This window comes from Microtus ochrogaster, chromosome 4 (assembly GCF_000317375.1).
Source record: "Microtus ochrogaster isolate Prairie Vole_2 chromosome 4, MicOch1.0, whole genome shotgun sequence".
NCBI lineage: Eukaryota > Metazoa > Chordata > Mammalia > Rodentia > Cricetidae > Microtus > Microtus ochrogaster.
The window spans coordinates 27,898,418-27,921,770 of NC_022011.1; the positions used below are offsets into that span (position 1 = coordinate 27,898,418).

The 23,353-nt window shown below is 50.6% G+C and overlaps 1 protein-coding gene across 1 annotated transcript in view; it reads left to right on the forward strand.

Annotated features, from left to right (window-relative positions):
- Crispld2 (cysteine rich secretory protein LCCL domain containing 2) overlaps positions 1-20,808 on the forward strand; it is a 52,948-nt gene extending 32,140 nt beyond the window's left edge. Inside the window, exons 12-15 of the mRNA XM_005345761.2 lie at positions 43-115; positions 2,463-2,538; positions 8,711-8,844; positions 18,328-20,808. Of these exons, the coding sequence (XP_005345818.1) occupies positions 43-115; positions 2,463-2,538; positions 8,711-8,844; positions 18,328-18,382 (338 nt within the window). The 3' untranslated portion in view covers positions 18,383-20,808. The remainder of the gene's footprint in view (positions 1-42; positions 116-2,462; positions 2,539-8,710; positions 8,845-18,327) is intronic.
- Positions 20,809-23,353: the final 2,545 nt, after the last annotated feature.

Below are 23,353 nucleotides of genomic sequence, written 5' to 3' on the forward strand. Positions count from 1 at the left end.
GATCCGTGGGCCGTGACCTGACACTTTGTCTCCTGTCCTCAGAGCAGAGTGTGGACTGCCACGCCACAGTCGCGCAGCTCTGTCCCTTTGAGAAGCCGGCCACTCACTGCCCGAGGTAAGAGGAACAGATGCCCCTCGCCTCAGGTGTCTTCCTGCAGGCCTGCCTCCTCTCAGTCAGGCATGTGTAGAAGGCTCTGTACAGGGCTGGACGCAGAAGCCAGCCCTCTATCTAAGCTGGAGATATTTAACTCCCACCCTAAGTCCCCCTACTCCTCATGGGTGGCAGGTTAAGATCATCAGATACCCGGAGCCCTCCCCAGACACCAGAGCCTCAGTGCAGAGAACTTTGGGCTTGGGAACTTCTCTACCCAGCTTTGGTGAATATAACAAAGCCACTGTGTCTGACTGAGCCTTGACTCGCCAGAGAGGGCTCATCTTGTCCTGGGGACCCATGTCTCTAAAGCTCCCCCAGAGCCCCTTGGAAGGGGCCACAGAAATGCTCCCCCTCCTGAATGCAGCAGAGCCTGGATGTGCCTGCTGGCTACAAGTTGCTCCCCTGTCAGAAAAGACCGCAAAGAGAAGATCTCTGGCCAGAGCAGAGCTCAGCCCCACGGTAGCTGCCGTGTGGTGGGGTGCAGTGTGTATCCAGCACCCTGAGCTGGACAGCCACCTCTAGTGTGGGTGATGTGCTGTCCTGGGAGCCCTGGGGCCTGGAGACTGGATTCTGGAAGGGACAGGGATAGAACCCCCAGGTCTGCACAGGGGAGAGCCTGCGAGGATGTTGTTATGGAGACCACTCTGGCTCAAGCAGTCAAGGAAACATCGCAGCAATTTAATGGATTTCTTGAGTGTTAGTCAGAAACAGAAGGAAAGGGCAGGAAACACAAACAGAGAAAGCCTTGCCAGGGTCCACGTGCCCAGGCTGCTTTCTGACCCGACATCCCCAGGAGCAGGTTTGAGAGTTCGTAGACTCTTAAACTGTTTTTTAAAACATACTCCACCCCATACACCACACATACCACACCACAAATACACATACATAAAACATACCCTTCCACACCCCATACCACATACTATACACATACCATACCACAAAGACACATACACACACCACACACATACCACACAAACACACACAACACACTTACCACACACATACCACACACCATCCACACACATCACATATATACACACGCACCACACACACATATACATATCACATACACACAGTACACAGCTTGCACACACACACATACACATCACATATGTACATACACATCACATACATATAGCATACACTCACCATACATACACATAGCACACATACCGCATACATACAGCATACACACACATACACACACAACACATACACACAGCACACACACTGTTTCCCTGCCTGTTCCTTCCCTTCCTCTCCAGGAACTGCCTCAGTCTGGCTGATTGGTTTTCTTCCTGCCAAGCATCCTGCCTGTCTCTGGGCCAGGTGGCTTTCAGCTGCCATCTTGGCTTTGTGGTCCCTGGGCTCAGCCTGTGGCAAACTGTTCCAAACAGACACAAAAGGCCTTTTCTTAGGCAAAGTTCATGCTTTTCTTCCTGGCATGGGGCTTGCCAGTCACCTGGGCGCACCCATTTCCAGTCTGAGGAGCCCTCTTCATCCCTGGGGCCATCAGTTGGGCTGAGGCCACCATGGTAATCTAACCCTTTCTGCCCCAAGTTATCTGTGCAGTTCTTGAAATATTCTGAGTCACTGAGGTGAGGGCCCCCCACCCTTCCTCCCCACATAGGGAAAGCTCATTGATAACGATCTATGTTCTGCACCCACGGCACACCCTGCCAACACCCAGGAAGGGAAGGTGCAATCCCACAGCCCAGCTTGCCTCCCCTGGGGCCTTATTTCTCTGCTTTATTTCTTTGTAACCATTTCCATGGGATTTTCAAGTTCTACATGCATGGTTACACAAAGACAAGGATGTGTTTCCCACGGCCATGGGGGGGGGGGCGACGACAATTGTCTCCTTTGCTTCAGTCAGTGCTGGGCTAGATCCTGGGCCCTGTGTGTACAAGGAAATGTTCCACCCATGAGCCATGATTCCCAGGCCTCTGTGTTGTCTGTAAAGAGCAAGCTGGAGACTTAACAAGATGACTCAGGGGGTGAGGGCTCTTGTTGCCAAGCCTGACCACCTGAGCTGGCTCCCCAGGACCCATGGGGTGCCAGAACAGACTCCTGCAGCTTGAGCTCTGATCTCTACACATGTGCCATGGCATGTCTGAGTTCACACACACATGCACACACGCACGTGCGCACACACACAGAGAATAGATAAAAATGTGACGAGAGACAGCAAGACAGTACGGTAACTTTGCTTCCTCATCTAGAGACTGTGAATCTGAAAACTCAGACAAGGGGTGAGGCCAGGACACATCTTCTGCTGGTCCTCCCTAGAATTCCTTCTCATTTCCAGAGTCCGGTGTCCTGCGCGCTGTGGAGAAGAGCCATCCTATTGGGCCCCTGTGTTCGGAACCAACATCTACGCTGACGTGAGTAGGGCCAGCTTGCTCAGCGGTCACCTCAGAAACCCAGTCCCGAGGTGTGGAAGCTAGGATCTGAGATCCCATGCCGTAGCTTCTGGTTGCACTGAGCCCACCTGTGGCTACAGCCATGGCTCCAGTGTTCCATCCATAGATGGGTTGGACTCCCACTGTCTGTCTTTATGAATGGAAGCCCTAGCCTGTCTCCTCACACTTGGAAGGTCTTTCATGGTTTGAAGGTCTTCGTGTTTGTTTCATAGCTTCGCTCTCTCAGTTATTCAATCACTGACATAGTTAGGGTTTCTTTGGCTGCTAAAGCAGCTTAGGGAGAAGAGGGTTTATTTCAGCTTGCAGCTCTCAGGGCTCATGCTGTCCCTGAGAAAAGCTAGGACAGGTGTCTGGAGGCAAGAGCTGACTGGCCACCGTTTACTGGCTGGCTCCTCGTGGTCTGCTCGCTCGTGTTCTCATGGCTTAGGAGCACCTGCCCAGGAGTGGCGCTGACCCTAGTGATCTGGGCCCTCCCCCATCCATTGTTAATCAAGGAAAAGGCCTACTGACTTGCCCACAGGCCAATTGGATGGAGGCATTTTCTCAGTTGAGAGTCCTCTGCCCAGAAGATGCTAGCCTGTCAAGTTGACAGCAAACTAGCCAGTTCAGTCACCTTTCCATTCCTCTGGATTCTTTTGACAGGTGCTGGTTAGTCACTCACTGTTTGACTGTGCTGGTTCTTAGCTATAAGCACACACACACACACATACACACACACACACACACACACACACACAAGTTGCTCTGGCGAGACCCTGGTACACCAACCAGCCCCTGTCTCCTCTTTTTTCTCCTAACACAGATGTGAAGGCCCAGTTTTCCTTTGTTGATTTTCAGAGTTCGGTGTGTCCAGGGTTTAGGGACACGGTGACCCAGAAGGTTCGAGCCCACCCCCTACCCCAGCTGCCCACAGGCCTGTGCAGTCCCTCTGAGGAGTTCTTTTCCTCTTCGTGAGTGGAAATCCCAGAGCCAGCCAGACTTGTTCCAGCCCAGGGTATCTTCTAGCCCGAAAACCTGCCAGCTGGTCATATCATCTGTCTCCAGCTAACGCATCGCTCACACTTTCCCCCTCCTGTTAATGGTCCTCTCCCCTCACCACCGCCATCTTTGCTTCCATCTGCCTTCAATTGTCCCAGATTCCTGTAACCGTGAAGTCACTTGGTTCCATAAGGCCACAGTGGCCTCCTTCATGACTAAGCTTTTCTCCTTGTCTTTTTTTTTCTTCTTTCTTTATGAGCCTTAAAAGAAAAAAAAAGAGTCTGGAAAGCTTTTTAGCTGAGATGACGTTCTAAAAGTTAGAACTTTCCTGAAGAAGTAAAATACCATGTATCGATTGCTGTAGTTCACCTAATATGAAACCCTGGGTTCCATCCTCAAAAACTAAAAGAAAAAAAAAAGAACAAAGAAAGGAGAAAACAAAACAAAATAAGTTCCAGGTTGTGATTTTAAAATGTTTTCAAAATAAAAGACTGGACAAAACTATTTCAACCAGATACAAACCATTTAAAAAGTTGCATGTTATTAGCTGACCAAAGTGAAATGTACTGAACGGAACAGAACGATTCTTCAAGCAAGAGCACAAGAGATGCAGTTTATGGAGATATAAAAGTCAAATCTGTATGCACAAAATAACATGGCAACTAAACACATAAAGCAAAAAAAAAATTAGAAATCCGAAACTAGGGTGCGCTACTCTTCTCCTACATGGGGCTGTGTGATAGTAAGGCCACAAAGCCTTTTCTTTAGTACCTGCTGTGTTTCAAGTTTTTTTATTATTATTAAAAAACACCTTGTTTAGGAATCCTTATCATTTTGCAAATGACAGGGGGATTAAGGCTTAGAAGAGCCTGGCTCAAGTCCCACAGTGAACACATGGCGAGATGAGATGGGTTTGCATGCTCCCTTTCCTCTTAGTCTGCCTCTGTCTGCTTACCTGTGCCTCTGCCCTCAGGAGCAGGCACGTATGTGAAGGAAGCCTTTAATGAGTGCGTCCACTTGAACTATGAGCCTTGGAAGTGGCAGGGCTTCTGGCTTGGCACACAGTGATGGCTCAGTATTGAACAACAACAACAACAAAAAATGATACTGCAGTCACTGATGCTACAAACCCTTTATAAAGAAGGTAGTAAGGAAGGAGAAATCAGGAAAGGTGTGCGTGGTGGGGGAGCGTGAAGACGAAGAGAGAGCTGTAGGCAGGAGAAGGGAGGAAGCGTGTATCTCCATCCCCAGGCACTGCTGGCCTGTGTTTCTAGGTCACTTTGTATTCTGGGAAATGATGCTGCCTCTTGGAAAATGTCTGTTTAGCTAAGAGATTTATTTTGGGAGTGTAGTCTCCAGACCTTTGAAGGGCCTCCGAGTGCCACGGATACAGCCTTTTAGCAGAGTGCCTGTCCTGGCGGCAGCTCCCTTTGTGGTGAGCTACAAGCAGGATTGTCCGGGCGTGGCTCAGACAGCAGAGCCGAGGCCAGGAGGCCCGAGCTGGCCCCAGCCGAGGGAGTTACCCGTGTGGATGTCTTTTCCCACTGAGCCTCAGTTTCCTTTACCTATCCTTCTGGTCTCATCTACTGCTCAGACAAACTCCCGTTGTTCGGGCATCGGGATTCTGGAGAGGAGCAGTGTTTAGATGGGACACCCCCTCCTCAGATGTCCTGACCCAGTGGACCTGAGGAGAGCTGCAGAGCCTGTGTTTGAGCACCTTCCCGGGGGGCATGGCTGCTGGTGGTTGTGACTTGCTGAAGGTCCTTGGTGGTCAAGGACAGTCCTTGAGGGTTTGGGGTCCTGGTGGTGGTGACAGTAGGCTTGGCAGTTACAGGCCTTTGCCTATGGTAGTTACCATACACCAGGTCGTGTGCAGTTCTGAGCCTTGCTTTGAGGAACACAGCCCTTTGTGCTTTACTGCCCCTTTCTGTGGGATCATGGCTCTGTCGTCCTTCTAAGTGACTGTGGGTAGGTTGTTTAGCTCCTGGCCCTCCATCTCCCATCTGCCAAAAAGGATTGATAACGATCATTACCTTGGGGGACCATGAAGTCAGAGGCCTGCTGATGAGCCTCTAGTCTCATAGAGGTCGTTATGAAATGGCCCTGAATTAATGTTGAGCCAGCATGAGCAGACAGTGACCAGCTCCTACATGTGGCAGGAGAGGCAGAGGGAGGAAGGATGTGGGGAGAGGAAAGGAGAAAGAACGTGTCTGTCTAGCAGTAGTCAGAGATGTTGAGCATCTCCAGGCGTGAGATGTGAGGACAGCCTGCCTTGCATGAATGTTTCATCCAGGAAATGTGGGCGTCATGGTATCTGGAATTTCTCCACGGAGGGGGTGAAGAGCTGTCCCTGAGGCTGCAGCCTCGGCCTCTTGGCCTCCAGGGAAGATACACCTCCCTTGGGGTGAGTGTGCAACCCCAGGGGACTTGGGAGATATAGGAGGCCTTTCCTGGCATCTGCCCCAGTGGAAACCAATACCTTGCTCCTGGAAATGGCAGTCCCAAGACAGGATGAGCATTGCTAGGGGACAGGCACAGTGATTGGCCAGTTGCCAGTCAGCACAATAAGCCACTTGTATAATGTGCCTCCAAGAAGTAGTTCCTGGGGATTCTGGAACTGAATGATGGCTTGATGTCACCAGCATCTCCTCGAAGACAAATTTGGTCTGTTGCCGCTTAACCTTACAAAGCACAAACCTCTTAGGGCATTGGAAGTTGTGGATGCTTCTTCAGGGCAAGAAAATTAAAAAAAAAAAAATGCTTCTTCACGAAGACACAAGAACCAGCCATCCTGCTGTGCTCAGGATTGGAACCAGACCTTGCCAATCATCAGCTCTTCCTGGTCTCCCAGGCTCTTCCCAGGACCACTTGGGGCTAACTATCCTGTTTGCACCTTTTGTTGGTTGAAGAAGACTAGACATGTCCCCAGAGCATTAAAGAGCATCCCTTCAGTTTTTTTGAGCCTTGGGTGTGGGAGTGTTCAAGTGGCTCCTGGACTCAAACTTTTAACAGCAGATCCAACTGTCCAGTAGGGAGGGTGGCTTTTCCAAGGAGACCATGCGATGTTGATTCCCAAAAATGGAGAGGTCGCCCATAGACCAAAGAAAGAATCCCATCCATGTTCAGCCTGGTGAACCGGTGAGTTTACTGGGGTTACTTACAGCACTGTGGGTGACTCACAGTCCACCAGGAAGTCACAGGTGTTTAGGCAGTCATACATACCAGTGAAGAGTCTCCCTGGGTGGCTCACAATTATACAGGAAGAGACCCCACCAGTCAACTCTATCTTCTGAATAAAGAAGCAAGGAGTCTCTAAGGTTCTGGGAACCCCCTTCCCTTCATTCGGGAATGTCCGCAGGCCGGATCAGGTGATGCTCTTGTGTAATGATCCCAGCTGCTCTGACTGAAGACAGCCATGGTAGAGCCAACCTGGAGTCTTCTTAGGCATCAGTGACTCTTGAGTCTCATGGTTTTGGAAGACGGACATCAACCAGGCTGAGGAAGGCTGTCCAAGGAGTACCTTGGTCACGGTTCTGGGAGGCGACACTCCCTGGTGTGAGCCTCCACTCGCACACCTCCGGAGACTGTGGGGCGTGTCGCTGACTCCACTCTTCAGTGTGGCAAGAGGACAACCAACAGAGCCAAAGCCCTGGCCTCTGCTGGTCTCTCCAGGCCACCTGCGTGCCTTGGCTCCTGCTCTATTCAAAGTCAGCAATGGAGTCTGACGTGCTCCAGCTCTGAGCCTCTCCCTGTTACAGGACTCTGTGGTGTCCCTGGGCCACTGGGATAAACTGGGTAATCTCTCATCCCAACCTCCTTAACTTAATCCCATCTGCAAAGCCCCTTTTGCTGTTCATGGTTCTGGGGATTAGGCTGTGGTCATCTCTGGGGACGATTGTTATGCTGACCGCAGGAACAGACCCTGCCTTCACCTTGGCTTCAGTTGGCGTCGACAGTTCTCAAGTGGCTTTGGCAAAGTGACTGACCCTGTGTGCCCAGCTCGCTGGCCTGAGAAGTGGGAAGAATGGTTACCACCCACCTCGTTAGGACAAACAGGATCATAGCAGGAACTGAGAGTCACTCAGGGCTAGCATACGTGTTCTCTTACCAGGCTGGATATGGCTCAGCTCCAGTGCAGCTGAGGCCTCCAGGAAAGAGGTTAAGATGCTTGGGCACCATTTTCATGTCAAGACTGCATGCAGTTGGTCCCATGGTGCATCAAAGACAGAGACCACAGTTTGGGGGTGCAGTTCTGAGGCAGGGCAATTGGTCGGTGCACACAAGGCTTCAGATTCCATCTCCATGGAGCACACAGGAAGAAGAAATAGAATCCGCAATCTACATAGGCTGCCACAGCCTGAGGAAAACACCATGGCCATGGCTATGGAGGTGACTTGGCAGTTCTCGGCCTTAAATGGACCTCGGTTGGGACCACTCTGAATAGTCCTGCCTCTGGATGAAAAGTAGATGGATGTGTCCTTCCTGTCTTCTACCCAATGTGCTAAGACCCCATGAGCCTTGAACTCAGAGCCTCATCAACAGGGCCCGCATCACCTGAGGTCCAAAAACCAGAACACCCAACACCAGCCTGAGCCTTAGTGTGTTATGAGGATCCGAGAGTGCCCACCCGTGTTCACACTGCCCTCATCCCAGCATGCATCCCAGCCATCCTAGCTTCCTTTCTCCTCCTGGGACATGATGTGTTCACTCCTACCTCAGGGCCTTTGCATAGTCAGCTCTCTCTGCCTAGAACACTGCGCTTACATATGGCAGCCACAGGATTGTGACTGGGACTTCTCCGTCGCTAGTCTGCCCCTGCTACTCTGAATCAGCCTCTTCCAGCCATTTGCCTCCTGTGATCTAATTTTATTTCCCTCATCAACCTTGTTTGTGTGTGTGTTTATTCGCTCCCTCCACTCCATAGAAGCAGGGTCTTCGCTTGGTCCCTGTTGAAGCCCGAAACCCCGCAGGGTCAGGCATAGCGTGACAGCTCAGACTTGTGGGATGAGAGTAGAATTTGTGGGTGAGTGACAGTGGCAGTTCTCTGAGAGATGCTCAGGAGTCAAGGTGGTTTGGGCTGTTTCCTGGAGTCAGTGTGATGGGCGGCACCAGGTGCCTGGGCGCTGGCACTAACCACGGCCTCCTGTCCTCGCAGACGTCCAGCATTTGCAAGGCAGCTGTGCACGCAGGTGTCTTCAGCGACGAGAACGGCGGCTACGCAGATGTGATGCCCGTGGACAAAAAGAAGAGCTACGTGGGCTCGCTCAGGAATGGGGTGCAGTCAGAGAGGTAGGGCTGGCCCTTGGGCCCCGCAGCTCCTTATGTTTCAAAGCTGGTTCGCTCTTTGTCACCACAGTGTCCAGGTCGAGTCTGGGATTCTCTCTTCTGATTCTTTTGTTTTCCCAGAAGTTTTCTTTCTCTATTTCTGATGTATGTTTTGTGGAAAGTGTAGAAATTTTAGATATGCCCAAAGCAGAACATCTGTCTGCTGTACATCACCTAAAAACCGCTGCACATTTTTGGGGGGTGTGTAGGCTTCTAACTCTTCTTCCTCACGTGCCTTATATGTGCATATGCATATATGTCTGTATGTGTATATGTGCATGCGTATGTTGGTGTGTGTGTGTGTGTGCTCATTTATTCCACAAGACTTCGAGGACCAAGGTCTAATTTCCCAAAAGCTCTGAAAACTGCATACAGATGCAGGGCCCTGCAGACTCCACAATTGGAAACCTGCACCAGCCTGTGCTTTGGGCAATGATCCCCTCAACCTGGAGGCTGGTCTCTCACCTTAGCCTGAAGGCTGGCCTTATCCGTTCAGTCTGGAGGCTGGTCTGTCATCTCAGCCTAAAGGTTGGCCTGTCACCTCAGCCTTAAGGCTGGCTTCATCACCTTAGCCTGAAGTTGGCTTCATCACTTCAGTCTGGAGGCTGGCCTGTCACCTCAGCCTGAAGGCTGGTCTTGCTAAGTTTTTGTTTAATTTTTTTTTTTTTAATTTCTGTGATGGGAGCATAACAGTGCCAAGTGATTGTGACACCCACTCCTCCCTGAAGATGAATTTATGTTTGGCAGTTTTGCCATCTTCTCTAACCTCATAGACTTGAAAACGAGAGTCATTGGGACAGGGCCTGGTGGTGACGGGCAGGAAGTAAGGGTCATGCTGACTATTCCGGGTTTTCTCTTTTGCAATCACAGGCCTGACTTCCTGCCTCTGCTGTGTCTGTTGGCTGCAGCATGGAGCAGCTCTGGGGGCACATGGCTCTGGGCACTTTCCCACTAGGGCCATTTCCACTTTGAGGCCTGAGTCACAGCAATGAGCACCCTTCTTGTGTGACACTGGCAACATACCCCAGCTGCATTCTCAGATCCCTTACTGACATCTGAGTCCTTAGCATGGCTTTCTAGAATGTTCTCCAGAACAGCCTCTGCTCCAGGCTACCAGGCTGCTTTATCCATGTGACCCTATTCTGTGGAAGTGAATTGTGAAGACCCATTTCCCTTGCGATTTCCTCTTGACAGCACTAACTTCAGAGAAGTGACACCCACACACCCACACATACACATACACACCGTGCAGCCTTGACCTATAAGGTGGGCGGGATTGTCAAAAGACCTCCCTTGAGGGGCCTGAGTAGAGGGCCTGGCTCAAAGTAGTACACTCTGACTGCCATGACCTTTTCCCCTCATGATTCTAGAGGCTGCAGAGGTGAGAGCATGCTCGTTGTCTCCTGAGGCTGTGGACAGTTAGTTGCTTCTTGTGTTTTCATGTGTGCCCAGGTCTGTCTCTCTCCTAGGCTGTGTGAATCCTATACCCCTCAGGATCTTCCTAAGGTCATGAGGCTCCTCCCTCCCTCCAGGAGAGAAAGTTCTGGTTGGGAAACAAAGGCTAGAGCAGGTGGCCCCCAGTAAGTGGATGATGGAGTCCAGCGGCCGTGGCTGCTCACATGACTCTCTAGTCTGTTCCAAACCCTCGGACACTGGGTCCTCTCACAGAGCCAGGTGGCTCTGGTTCAGAAAACACCCACAGGAATTGGCTCTCAGAGGGCCCTTACATATACTCCTTCTTCCTGACACCAGTGGGCTTTTGTTTTGTTTTTCCAAGACTTTTCTGTGTAGCCCTGGCTGTCCTGGAACTCACTCTGTAGACCAGGCTGGCCTCAAACTCACAGAGATCTGCCTGCCTCTGCCTCCTGAGTGCTGGGATTAAAGGTATGGGCTCTTTAGCCCCTACTCACCCATGGGACCTCGCCCACATGGGAACCCTCACATTCGCAGGCACTGAACCCAGCAAGGAGCATGACATTGGACCTTCGTCCTATGGTGCAGGCCTGGTCACCCGGTAGGAACAGACAGAAGTGACACCTGGGGCAGAGGACTGGGGACCCGGGGCCCTCCTTGGCAGTGAGGCTGCAGCAGAGACCCTGTCTTTGAGTGTGGCAGTGCCCTGGCCTCCTCTTGCGTCTAAAGGACCTCAGCCACCCTTGATGCATGGAGTGCTGTGGCTGGCGAGTCCCTCTACTGGTTTCAAGGTCAGAGGACAGGTCTGTTCCCAGTGGTTGCTGAGACCCTGGAGTCACAGATAGTCCCAATGGTCATTAAGGCATAGGACATTCGGTGGCCAGTGTTTCCCGAGCAGCATTTTAGTTCTAATTAAAATAACTTTATTAATTTCTCTGTTTATTGTGTGTGTACACTCAGATGTGCCACAGCAGCATGGGGAGGTCAGGGGCCACTTTCAAGAGTCAGCTCTCTCCACCACGTGGGTCCCAGGGATGGCATTCTTGTCATCGGGCTGACAGCGAGCGCCTTCACCTGCTAAGCCCTTTCACCAGCCCCTGTTGTTTTCATCTTGTTTATTTGAGATCAGGTCTCAGGTAAGCCAGGCTGGCCTCCAACTTACTGAGTAGCTGAGGATGACCTTGAATTTCTAAACTTCCTGCTCCCACTTCCCAAGTACTGGGATTATATAGGCCCAATGCCACCGCTCCTAGCTTGGAACGTGGCATTTTAAATCCTGAGTGGCATGGGGTGCCCCTCACATTGGCTGGTGTGACAGTTTTGATTTCGCAACAGTTTCTTGGAGAAGGAGGTTTCCTGGAAGTTGTGAAAGGTGGGTGGGTAGAAGTGAGGCTCTCCAGGACAGCCTGTTCTCTCTCAGATGTGGGGCCTAGGCTGGCTAAGCCACATCCTCAGAGAGAGCAGGCACTCAGGGCTCTTCTTAGACCAAGCGACAGAAACATTCCTGGGCTGGTCACCCGGTAGGAACAGATACACGAGGCTGGGCACACCTGTCTACCCAGGGGAGAGCTGCATATATGTGCCTAGAGCCAGCAAGGGCTTCCTCCCTTCTCTTTTCCCTCTCTCTCTTCCGTATTAGACTGGGATGGAACCCAGTGTCCCATGCTAGGCCAGCACTCTCATTACTGATCCACATCTCCAACCCGTCTTTTTGCATTTTGTTTTGAGACAGGGTCTCACTAAGTTTCACAGACTAAGCTGGAGCATGCTCTGTAGCCTAGATAGAGTTTGAATCAAGGAACCTTCAGCCACCACCTCCTGAATAGCTGGGGACACAGGTCTGTTTCACCAGGCCCATCTTCAGAATCTCTTAGCAATAAGAACAGAACCCCACCTTTCCGTGACCAGAGTCATGAACCTCTCTGTGTCCCAGGATTCCATGATTCCCTGAGGCCAGCCGCCAGCCCATAGAGGCACAGGTCGTGCTGCTCCGGAACCAGCTGTTCCCTCTCTCACTCCAGGCTCTGCTGGAAGTTCCAGATGGCAAGAGCTTGTCCTCTTAAAAGGAAACTCTGCTGGGCTGACCCTCCTGCCCTGAGGAAGGCCTGATTCCCTAGACATCTCTTAGCAGCTGTGCCCTGGCCTTCAAGAGGGCCTCCCTGCCCCCTTCCCCCTCCTTTTTTCTCCTTCAGACCTTCAGAGGATCCAAGAGGTTTTTTGAGCTATACAGGCTGTCATGGAACTAGCTCTGTAGACCAGGCTGGCCTCAACTCACAGAGATTCGCCTGCCTCTGTCTTCCGAGTGCTGGGATTAAAGTTGTTCACCACCACTGCCTGGTGAAGCCAAGAGGTTTTTAGTTTCTCAGTCTCAGTCTCGTGTGTGTGTGTGTGTGTGTGTGTGTGTGTGTGTGTGTGTGTGTGTGTGTGGCCAGAGGATAAATGTCGGGATTCAGTTCTCTCCTTTTGAGCCAGGGTCTCACTTGTTTCTGCTGAGTAGGGTATTCCAGACTAGATGACCTGTGACCTTCCAGAGGCTTCCTCTTTCTCTACCTTCCATTTAGCTGCAGGAGTGCTGGGTTTCCAGATGAATTCCAGCACACTGGCTTCTTACTTGGTTTCTAGGGATCAAACTCAGGTTTTCAGGCTCCTGTGGCTAGCTCTTTTACCTCCTGAGCCATCTCCTGGGCTTTGGTAGTGAAAATAGTTTTTTATGTTTTAGGCAGGATCTCACTGTGTAGCCCTGACTGGCCTAGAACTCACTGTGTAGACCAAGCTGGACTCAGATTCAGAAATCTGCCTACCCCTGCCTCCCAAGTTCTAGGATTAGATGGGTGTGCCATAGAGAGAGGGGATCAGAGCACACTGTGGATATGCCTTCTGGGTGGCACGGGACACTCACTCACGTGGCAGGCAGACAGCTGTTTGTTTACCAGGGTGGCCTCATTGTTTACCAGATGGCCTCATATGCAGCTGTTTCCTTCCTTGTTCGGATTGCACTAAGCAAATGAGGAACACCTTTGCACAATTCCTTTGTCTCCCAGCAGGTCCCTCAGGTAGCTTCCTTTTTGAAAACAGCCATAGCCACCTTCTTCGGGCTCCACCCACCTCCTGTGGAGCCCCTTCCCACTCTGGTTTCCTGCCATGCTGGGGACTTACAGACACAACTGCTCTGCCTGCAGTCACCCCACCCCCCATCACACCACTGCACTTCCACCTCGTAGTCCTTTCTGTTCCTGGAACTTGCGAAGGCCATTTCTACCCCAGGCCCTTTGCACTGGCTGTCTTCTGACCCTGAGCCTTCTCAGCATCCTGTGCTGTCTTTCTGGGAGGCATCCTTCTTCCTCCTGACATTGCCAGCTCCAGGTCTAGTCTGCCTGTTTTTTTCCTCAGTCACCACTCTGTGGAGTTTCCTTGCGCATGTTTGTCTGGTGTAGGCACCTTGAAGGCTCCATCTGTTTTGCTACCACCCCTACCCCCAACATACTGAACTCGGAGCATGGCATGTGCCAGGCCTGCAGTAAACAGTGGTTGAATGATAGGCAAACTCTTGAGACTAGTCATTTACAACTAGCTGAGAGAGGTTCCTGATGCCTTTTTATCAAATTCTTGGTATTTGATTTTCTGTTTTGTTTTGTTTCTTAAGACAGGGATTCTCTATATAGTCATGGCTGCCCTGGAACTCAACTCTGTAGACCAGGCTGGTCTTGATTTCACAGAAAATCCACCTGCCTCTGCCTCCTGAGTGTTGGGATTAAAAGTGAGTGCCACCACTGCCTGGCTATCTTTGATTTTTATGAAATCCAGTTACCCCAAGACCAAGGAGATAGCTGGGTAGGTAAAGCATACAAGCATGAGGACCCGAGTTTAGATCCCCAGCACCCACATAGAGCTGGGCGTGGTGGTGCATGTTATAAAGAAGGTGGAGACAGACGAACCCCGGAGGCTCATTGGACACCTTGCCTAGCCTACAGGGCAAATTCCAGCTTTAGTGAGAGACCCTGCTCCCCAAAGTAAGGTAGAGCTGGGTGTTGTGGCCCATGTCTTTAATCTCAGCACTCGGGAGGCAGAGGCAGGTAGATCTCTGTGAGTGTGAGGCCAGCCTGGTATACAGAGCAACTTCTAGGACAGCCAGAGCTACACAGAGAAATAGAGAAACCCTGTTTTGAAAAACCAAAAACCAAAACAAAACAAAATTTTAAAAAGGTAAGGTAGAGAAAAATTGAGGGGGACACCCAATGTCAACTTCTGGTTCATACACACCCCTAAACTCCCCCTGCCTCCCATCCCAATTTCATAGAGACAACCTGGAAGTGCTTTAACTATACTGTCCTCAGACATATGTGGGGGTCATGAGTTGACCTTTAAAGAGCATCTGAGGGCTAGGATTGGGAAAAACAGGTTGGGGAAAGACTACTTTATGATTTACCACAGCCTATACGCCTTCCTCAGACACACACAGCGGGTGGGTGATTAACCTATTTAATGAGTGTCATGGCATCAGGAAGAGAGAGCAGAGGGGCCAGCATTCACATGGACCCCTCTGTTGGGTTCCCTGCTACAAGTTGGGCAGAGTACTCTGAAGTGCTTCTTTAGTTACAGGCAAGATGTTGGGTGCTCCAGGCTGGAGCCTCCCGCCTGATTGGCAGCCTCGGGGCTCTCTTGACAGGGTTGTGCATACCAGCACCCAGTATTCTACCAGAACCCTTTCCAGCTTCCTTATTTATTCCCCCATGTGGCTTGTTCACATGTGGGGCAGGCAGGGAGCACGTGGCAGTGGGTGGTTCTTAGTAGCTACTCACTGGACAGATCCCTGGGAGCCCTTCAACCAAGGAGCAGAAGGCACTTTCCAGAAAGCCCAGCTGCTGGGTAAGCCTGGTTCTGGGTAGCTGTCCATCTAGCCCTGCTTGGCCTTGGCAACCTCTGGGAGCATCCCACCATGTCCTGGTCTCTTTGAGCATGCCTATCTGTTATGTTTTTCCAGGGTTCATCCCTGGAGTAGCCAAGAGCATGAGGCTGCCACGGGGAAGGCAGAAAAACAAGCAGGAATTCCAAGCAGCTGTTCCCACAGGACTGGAGCTCCCTGGGCCGGCCAGGGCCTGGCCAGCTGTCAGGTGTAGGGGTTTGGTGCAATCTGGGATCTCCTGCTCCCGGCGGAGACCCTACAGGAAATAGCATTGATAAATCATGGACGGGTTGTTTAGATCATGCTCAGGCTATGTATGCTGCAACTGTGGACACCCTTCCCCACTGAGAATGGGACCTCAAGGGTTAATCGGCCACCCTGCATGCCTCCTCCAGGAGGTATCAATTAGTGCAATGTTTACGAGAAACATTTTGGCAGCTATCAGGTTCTCCGATGCACCCATGTTTTTATTATTTTTTTTAATTTATTTATTTATTAAAGATTTTTGTCTCTTCCCCTCATGTTTTTATTATTATTATCACAATTACTATTATATGTGGTGCTGAGGATGGAACCCAGAGCCTTATACATGCTAAGTAAGCATTCTGCCACTCGCTGTATGGCCATGACCCTGGTACTCGTGCCTTCTTTGCCCCTTGGAGACAGAATCTTACTCTGTAGCCCAGGCTAGCCTGGAGTTCATGATCCTTCTGCCTCAGCCTCCCAAGTGCTAGGTTATAGGCACGTGCTGCCCCATTTGGCTCACACCTGTACTTTGATCCAGCAATTCCATTTCCAGGGCTTCAGGACTTAGAAGTGGGTGTGTGACAGTGACGGCCTTGACTGCCATGAAATAATTAGAGATAACTCGATCTCCATCTGTGGAGTCCCAGATAAAAAATAACTTCAACCTATCGGAGTAATCTGCCGCTGAGAAAATAGAATAAAAACATTCTAGCAAGGTATGGTGGCCCATGTCTGTAATCCCAGTACACAGGAGCCTGCGGTAGGAGGATTATCACAAGTCTGAGGCCAACCTGGGCTACCCAGCCACAACCCAGCTCCAAAAACAAAAATGAAAACCCGAGTTCCGTTATTAAGTAAAGAAAGCAAGATTCAGATCTCTCTCTCTCTCTCTCTCTCTCTCTCTCTGTCTCTCTGTCTCTCTCTCTCTCTCTCTCTCTGTGTGTGTGTGTGTGTGTGTGTGTGTGTGTGTGTGTGTGCATGTGGTTTGTATGTGGTCACATCCATGAGATGTCTGTGGGCAGGATATGGTAACCTAAACAGCAGAGGCCATTAAGGGAGCAGAGCTCACTATGAAGCCGCAGAACTGGAAAGGAAAGGGTTCCCTCCTGTTCAGTATAGAACTGTGTGCACGGTGTCCCACATGACAGCTAGAACTCTGCCTTCCCATTAAATAGCTTTGTGTGTCTCTCTGTGTGTGCGTGTGTGCACACGCATGCACATATGTGCGTGGAGTTCAGAGGGTCTCAGGGTTCACATTCAGGCCAGCAGGCTTGGCAGCCAGGACTTTTGCCCACTGAATCATCTCACTGGCCTTTATTTTTCATTTTAATTTTGGTGTAAGAGGCCTCCCTAGCTGAAAATTGACAGGCAAAATTGTGAAATTGGGCCAGGCCTCCTACCGTGTGTAAAGACAGACACAAATGGATGGAAAGCTAAAACTTAGAAAACTCTTGGAACAGATGAACTCAGGCTTGTGTGATCAGGAGCTAGGGATTGCTCTCTCAAGCATAGCACCAAAAGTGTGGGTGCGGAAAAATTGATGAACTGGGCAATTTTAAACTTTTGGGTTTTTGTTTTGTTTATTTTTTTTTGGGGGGGGGTTGGTTTTTCAAGACAGGATTTCTCTGTAGACCAGGCTGGCCTTGAACTCACAGAGATCCGCCTGCCTCTGCCTCTTGAGTGCTGGGATTAAAGTCATGCGACACCACCGTCCGGCCACTTTTTTTTTTTTTCAAGACACCGTTAAGGAAATGAAGAAAGGGGCAATGGAGAAATGGCTCGGTGGTTAAGAGCACTCACGACTCTTGCAGAAGATTGGGTTTGGCTCCCAGCATCCAAACTGAGAGGCTCACAGCTGCCTGTAACTCCAGCTTCAGAGGTTCTGACTCTCTTCTGTCCTGCGCAGGCACTGCGGGCATGTGGTGCACATATAAACACTCAGGAACACACATAAAATAAAAATAAGAAAGTCTTAAACGAAGAAAGAAAACTAGACACCAAATGTATGTGTACCGAGGGAGTAAGCTACGTGACAGCCAGCAAGATGCCTGGCCAGGAGCTGGGTGTGGCGGTGCCCACCTTTTATCTCAGCACTCTGGAGGCAGAGACTGGAGGCCTCGGAGTTGTAAACCATCCTGGTCTACAGAGAGAGGTCCAGGGCAGCCAGGGCTATCCTGACACAGAGAAACCCTGTCTCAGAAAACAAACAAAACATCCTAGCTGTCTGTTGCCAAAGAGTGTGGCCCACAGGAGTTCTTTTTGACTGGACCCTAGAACTGTGAGGAGACAAGTTTTCCCCTCAAGGGAGGGGAGGCGAGGAAGGTGAGGGTTGGGAAGGGAGAGGGATAGGCAGGAAGGCTGGCTGTAGAACGAGAGAGCAATTTTGCAAATTGTATACCTGCAGGCCAGAAGAGGGCACCAGACCTCATTACAGATGGTTGTGAGCCACCTTGTGGTTGCTGGGAATTGAACTCAGGACCTTTGGAAGAGCAGGCAATGCTCTTAACCGCTGAGACATCTCTCCAGCCCCTTTGCAAATTGTATATGTACTAAAGGATTTCACACCACAAGTGGGCATGCTTGGGTGTGTGAGTATGGGTGTGCCTGCACATGAGCACACCTGTGTATAAACTCAAGCTTGAGATAACCTGGTTGACTTGGAAGACGGAGTGGGGCTGCAACTCTTGCTGCCATTCTCAGAAACCCTTGAGTCAGAATGTCACTTCGAAGCCTCAGCCTGGACTCACACTGCAGCTTCCTGTTAGTACGAGTGGGCTTGTCCAGCTAGGTGTGACTTCTGTGGGCTCTGTCCTCACCATGCTGGCCTTATTAGCCATCCCCCTGCCCACAGCTCTTGTAACCTCCTCCTCCCTCTTCCCTTGCAGCCTGAGTGCTCCTCAGAGTGGAAACGCCTTCCGGATCTTCGCTGTCAGGCAGTGAAGAATGTGGAGACCCGGGGAGAAGGGGCCATCATCTACCGGGTTTGGGGTCCTGCTTTCTATCTGTACTTTGTCCTTTGGGGGTGGGGGTGGGGTTACAGAGAGTCAGGAATCTTTCTTTCTGTGTCATCGAATGCCCTGTCCCTTTGTGGCCTCTGGCGAGGGTAACATAGCATCGTCAGTTTGTGAGCAGAATGCCATGGAGTCTCGGGTGGACAACCAATGCCCAGACTGGCCAGGCTGCAGTCCCCATCTGGTCGCTCATGTCCTTTCACTGAGGCACTCCTCATCGTGTTTGCTTTGGTGGAGGGGGAGGGGGCGTTCGAACCCTTGAAGATACAGGTTTGAGATGTGTCATGAGTGGGACTCTTGTCTGGGTAGAGACGACAGCCCTAAAGTCACAGTATATCCTACCAACAGAGAAATAGGTTCTATGTTTGCTGGTCAGACAGATGGGCTGCAAGAGAGGCCCGGGGCAAGACTTGGATTCTGCCCTGGTGGTGTCCTTTGCTTGTGTCCCCAACCCTCTTGGCAGTCACGTGCTTATGTATCCAGCAGAGCTGGTCTATTTAAAGTTGGAGCACTCCAGAGATTTATCTTGTCTTTGTCCTTGTCCGTGTGGCCTGTTTTCAGATGACCTTTGGTCTCATGGAGGACCGATGCATCAGGAGCCTTCCCTGTCTTCCCCATTCTATGACCCTGTGGCTTCTGCCCCACCCCAGGCTGGTCTAGGTGTCCTCCCCTGGGACTTGGCTTTGCACAAGGCTCCAGGTCTCAATGTCTGCTCTCTCCTTAGAACAAGAGCTGCTGTGTGAGTGACAACTCAATGTCACCTTCCCCTTAGTTTGGGTGACCTAGTTTTTTAGCTGTGGGAGGAATGGATTCCTGGAACATTCCTCACGGAGGTTAATGGAGTGGCTTGTGGTTGTAAAACCGCCCATGACACGCCAGCCACCAGGGAGAGGGGCCGGGACACACAGGAAGGACTCCTGTTCCTATTGGTGGAGCTCAGCTCCTGCCAGCATCCCCACAGCTCCAAGAGTGTGGTGAGCCCTGGCTTCCATCACTTAGGAGCCTGGCCCAAACCCACTGTAAAATGAAACATGCTTTTGTAAACAGCTTACTCTAGCGAAGGTGAAATCCCACCCCAGCCCTGGGGATGTTGCAGATTGCCCGTGAGCGCCGTGAGTGCTGGCTTCAAATGGAGTTTCGTGGTCCAGTCAACTATTTCCTAGGCAAAGAGAAACAAAAAAAAAAAAGCAGAAAATAAAACAAAATGCTGCCCCCAAGATACTAACTTAACAGTTGGCTTGGTGGCTGATGACTCTTATGGCTTCCAGAAGACCTGAGTTCAGTTCCCGCCTCTCGCAAGCTGTTCACACCCACCTGTAACTCCAGGGGATCTGTGATCCCCACAGGTACCACACACATACATCTGAAGAAAAGTAAAATAGTTCTTTAAAAAACCCTAAGGGAGTCTGAGCAAAGCTCCTCCCACAGGGAGCCACGTGGACCTAGTTGGGTTAAATAGTTGTTTATATGTTTGAGACAAGAGTTTTACTCTGTAGTCCAGGCTGGCCTCCTGTGTGTTGATATAGCTTTCTCCAAGTCCATCCCTTCCAGGGAGTTTATAAAAAGGACACAACCTTGAGCCAGCCTCAGCTAGCCTTCCCTGGGCCTTTTCCACCTCACCTGCGTGAGTGTGGCATCTCTGCAGGCATCCACTCTTCCAGCCCAGATGTCAGAGCACACATCTGCTCAGCTTCTGGAGGGGGCTTCTGGTGGCTACCAACCATCTGGGAAACTCCCAGCCGCAAGGAGTAACGTGGGACTCTGACTTCACCCAGCCTGCAGGGCAAGGTTGAGATGGTAAGGAAAATTGCTCCGCTCCTGGGTTTCTAGAAGAAGCAATCAATCCCATCTCCAGGGGAATCTTGCTTCGAGGGTCTGCATTAGGGTCCTGTGTGCTCCCCGACAGGCTCTTCCACCAGGCAGAAGGGCCTCATTGATCCTCACCAATAGTTCGAAACTGGAAGTCCCTTTCTTCAGAAAAAAAAAAGAAAGAAAGAAAGGTGGAAACGAAACCATGGATGATCTTAACATCAGAGCACTTCTGCCCCCGTGTGCCTATCAGTTCTCCCAAGTTTAAAGTGACCACGCCCATGGCAGCTGCATCCCCGCTCTGTTCTGTGATAGCTTCCATTTGCTTCCAAGTTGTGCCTGGTCTGTTCCGAGGGGTGTGTTGACTCTCCGTGATCTGTAGGCTCTCTTGGCCCACAGTTTACTGTGTGCTTTTTTTCTATGAAAAATGATATATTTTACAACTTCCTATGTACAAAAGTTTATTCTAAGTTTTTGTGCTTTGCATGAATAGGGCCACACTGGTTGTTGCTATGGTTTCAATAAAACTGATTTGATTTCTAACACATGCCTATAGCGCATCTTTTCCAGACCCGTCACTTGTGAATTCATTGTCTTGTCCCCGCAAGTCCCAAGCAGCCGGTGAGACCCAGGTGGCATTGTGGGGGACCTCAGTGACATTACCGGAAAGTGTGATCAAGAGACTAGTGACCTAAGAAAATGTAGGTTCTGGAACACAAAGCAAGGACAGGAGTCAAGATGCTGTGTTTCCCATAAGCCCCAAGATTGCACTTTGAGCAAGTGCCGACCACTGGGCCCTTTGTCAAGGACCTGTCAGTGAGAGCTACAGTGACAGGATTGAAGACTGGGTGAGTGGCTTTAATGACAGAAGGGGGGCAGACATCCAACATCAAGGTGTGAGTAGAGCTGGCATCCTGGAGGCCTCTAGCCATAGTTTGTATCCTCTTGCTGTGCCCTCCACGGCAGGGCCTCTGTGTGTCCACCTGACCTCTCCCTCATCTCTGTAAGAACAAAGATGACCCCACATCCTCACATGTCCCCTTCAAGGGTCAGAAATCCAACACAGGCGTCTAGGACAGGATGCACTGTAGTCCCAACCCAGCCTCTTCTTCAAAGCAAGAGCTCAGGGACAGCCCTGCAATCCTTGGAGGGGGTGGTTTCTCCTCCAGGGACCCTGCCACCTAGCACTCTTCCTAAGCACCCATGCTGAGATCTGTTGCACATGGACTCTGCTCACCACAACAGACACAGCATCAGAAAGCTGGGGCGGTGCTGGCCAGGAGGCCCAACTCTCACTCTCTGCCCTTTATCAGAGGACACTGGACTGGTGGTCTGAGCCCGAGACAAGAAGAAAGGTGTGGAAGGCCCACCCCACTCCCACTTGCGGCATCTTTGTCAGAAAAGAGAGGGGTGTGAGCCTGCTTCCGGGGTTGATTGTTGTTTAATTATTTGTGCATAATTTTATTAGTTGTTTGGTAAGTCGTTGATTGCTTGTTTGGCTATTTGGTTGTTTGGTGGGTTTGGCTGATTGGTTTGTGGTTGCTGGGTTGATTGGTTAGTAGATTGGTTTGTTAGTATTTGTTTGTTTGTTTGTTTGATGGATTGATTGATTGTCTGGTTGTTTGGCAACTTTATTGATTGGTTGGTGGGTTTGGATGACTGGTAAGTTGATTGTTTGACTGGCTGGTTGTTTGTTAATTTGGTTGGTTGGTTGTGTGTAGGGTCGGCTGATTGGTTAGTTGCTTGGCTGGTTGGTTGGTAGACTTAGAGTACTGGAGGTTGAACCCAGGACTCTCTGTGTGCCATACAGCACTTTCCCTCTGAGCCTCATCCCAATTCTCAGCTTTTATGTCCCTTTAAAATGGGTCACACGCCAGGTGGTGGTGGCACACGCCTTTAATCCCAGCATTCGGGAGGCAGAGGCAGGCAGATCTCTGTGAGTTCGAGGACTGGTCTACAAGAGTTAGTTCTGGGACAGGCACCAAAAACTACAGAGAAACCCTGTCTCAAAAATCCAAATTAATTAATTAATTAATTAATTAAATAATAAATGGGTTACACACCTGTTTCTAGAACCATAAGCAAGGGGTCAGAAGAGGGCTTCAGGGCCATGAAGGTCACCTTTACATACTTGGAAAGACTTGCCTCAGGTACTGGTTGGGAGCTGAGACTCAAATGCCCCACTTTGTGGGCCTACACTACTCAGTGCCCACTGTGGGACACTGGTCAGGCAGCTGCATCCCTCCGAGCATCTGTCACCATGCCAGCAGAGGCAGAAACAATAGCGTCTTGTTGCCTATGGTCCTGTGGTTATGGGTGGAATGAGGCTAACATTGATGGCCCTGAGCACATGGTAGAGTGTGACAGCTGTCACACACAGGTGCTGATGTCTTTTTGCTGTGAGTGGCTGCTTCCAGTGAGTGTGTGTTCCAGGGAGACACTTCACCAAGCTTACGAAGGAACTATTTCGTGAGTCCCGTTCCTGTCAGAGGGATGTGGTAGCCAGAAAAAGCCAGGCCCCGGTCCAGGTCCATTCTGTGGCTCCTCTTCCCCCTCCCCAGCCTGCCCCAGCACATTCACCACCCCTGTGGCACGAATGGCAGAGTGCCAGCGGGCAGCTGCGTGTGGCTCACGCGTCCTGGGCACCCTCACATCTGAAGGCTGTGCTTTGCTCCTCCATTTGTGCTTCCAATGTGGCTTGTGGGATGTGACTCTGCCGAGATTGCCAGCATCTGGTCACAGTAAGATACAGGGTGTGGATGCTGGGCAGGGACATCACGGAAGGGACGCTGTGTCCTCGTGTGTCACACCGGAGGCCCAGTTGGTGTCCATTCTGTTCACTTGTTAAGAGATCCCAGATGAGAAACTCCACTTCTGGGTTTGTTTTGTTTTTATTTTGACAGTAATTCACTCGTTATGTAGCTCAGGCTAGCCTCCAGCTTGTTATGGAGCTCAGGCTAGCCTCCAGCTTGTTATGGAGCTCAGATTGGCTGGAACTCTCAGTTCCACATAGTGAGTTTGAGGTCAGCTTGGGGAATTTGAGACCCTATCTCAAAAAAGCAAAATGAAACTAACTAACTAACTAAATATT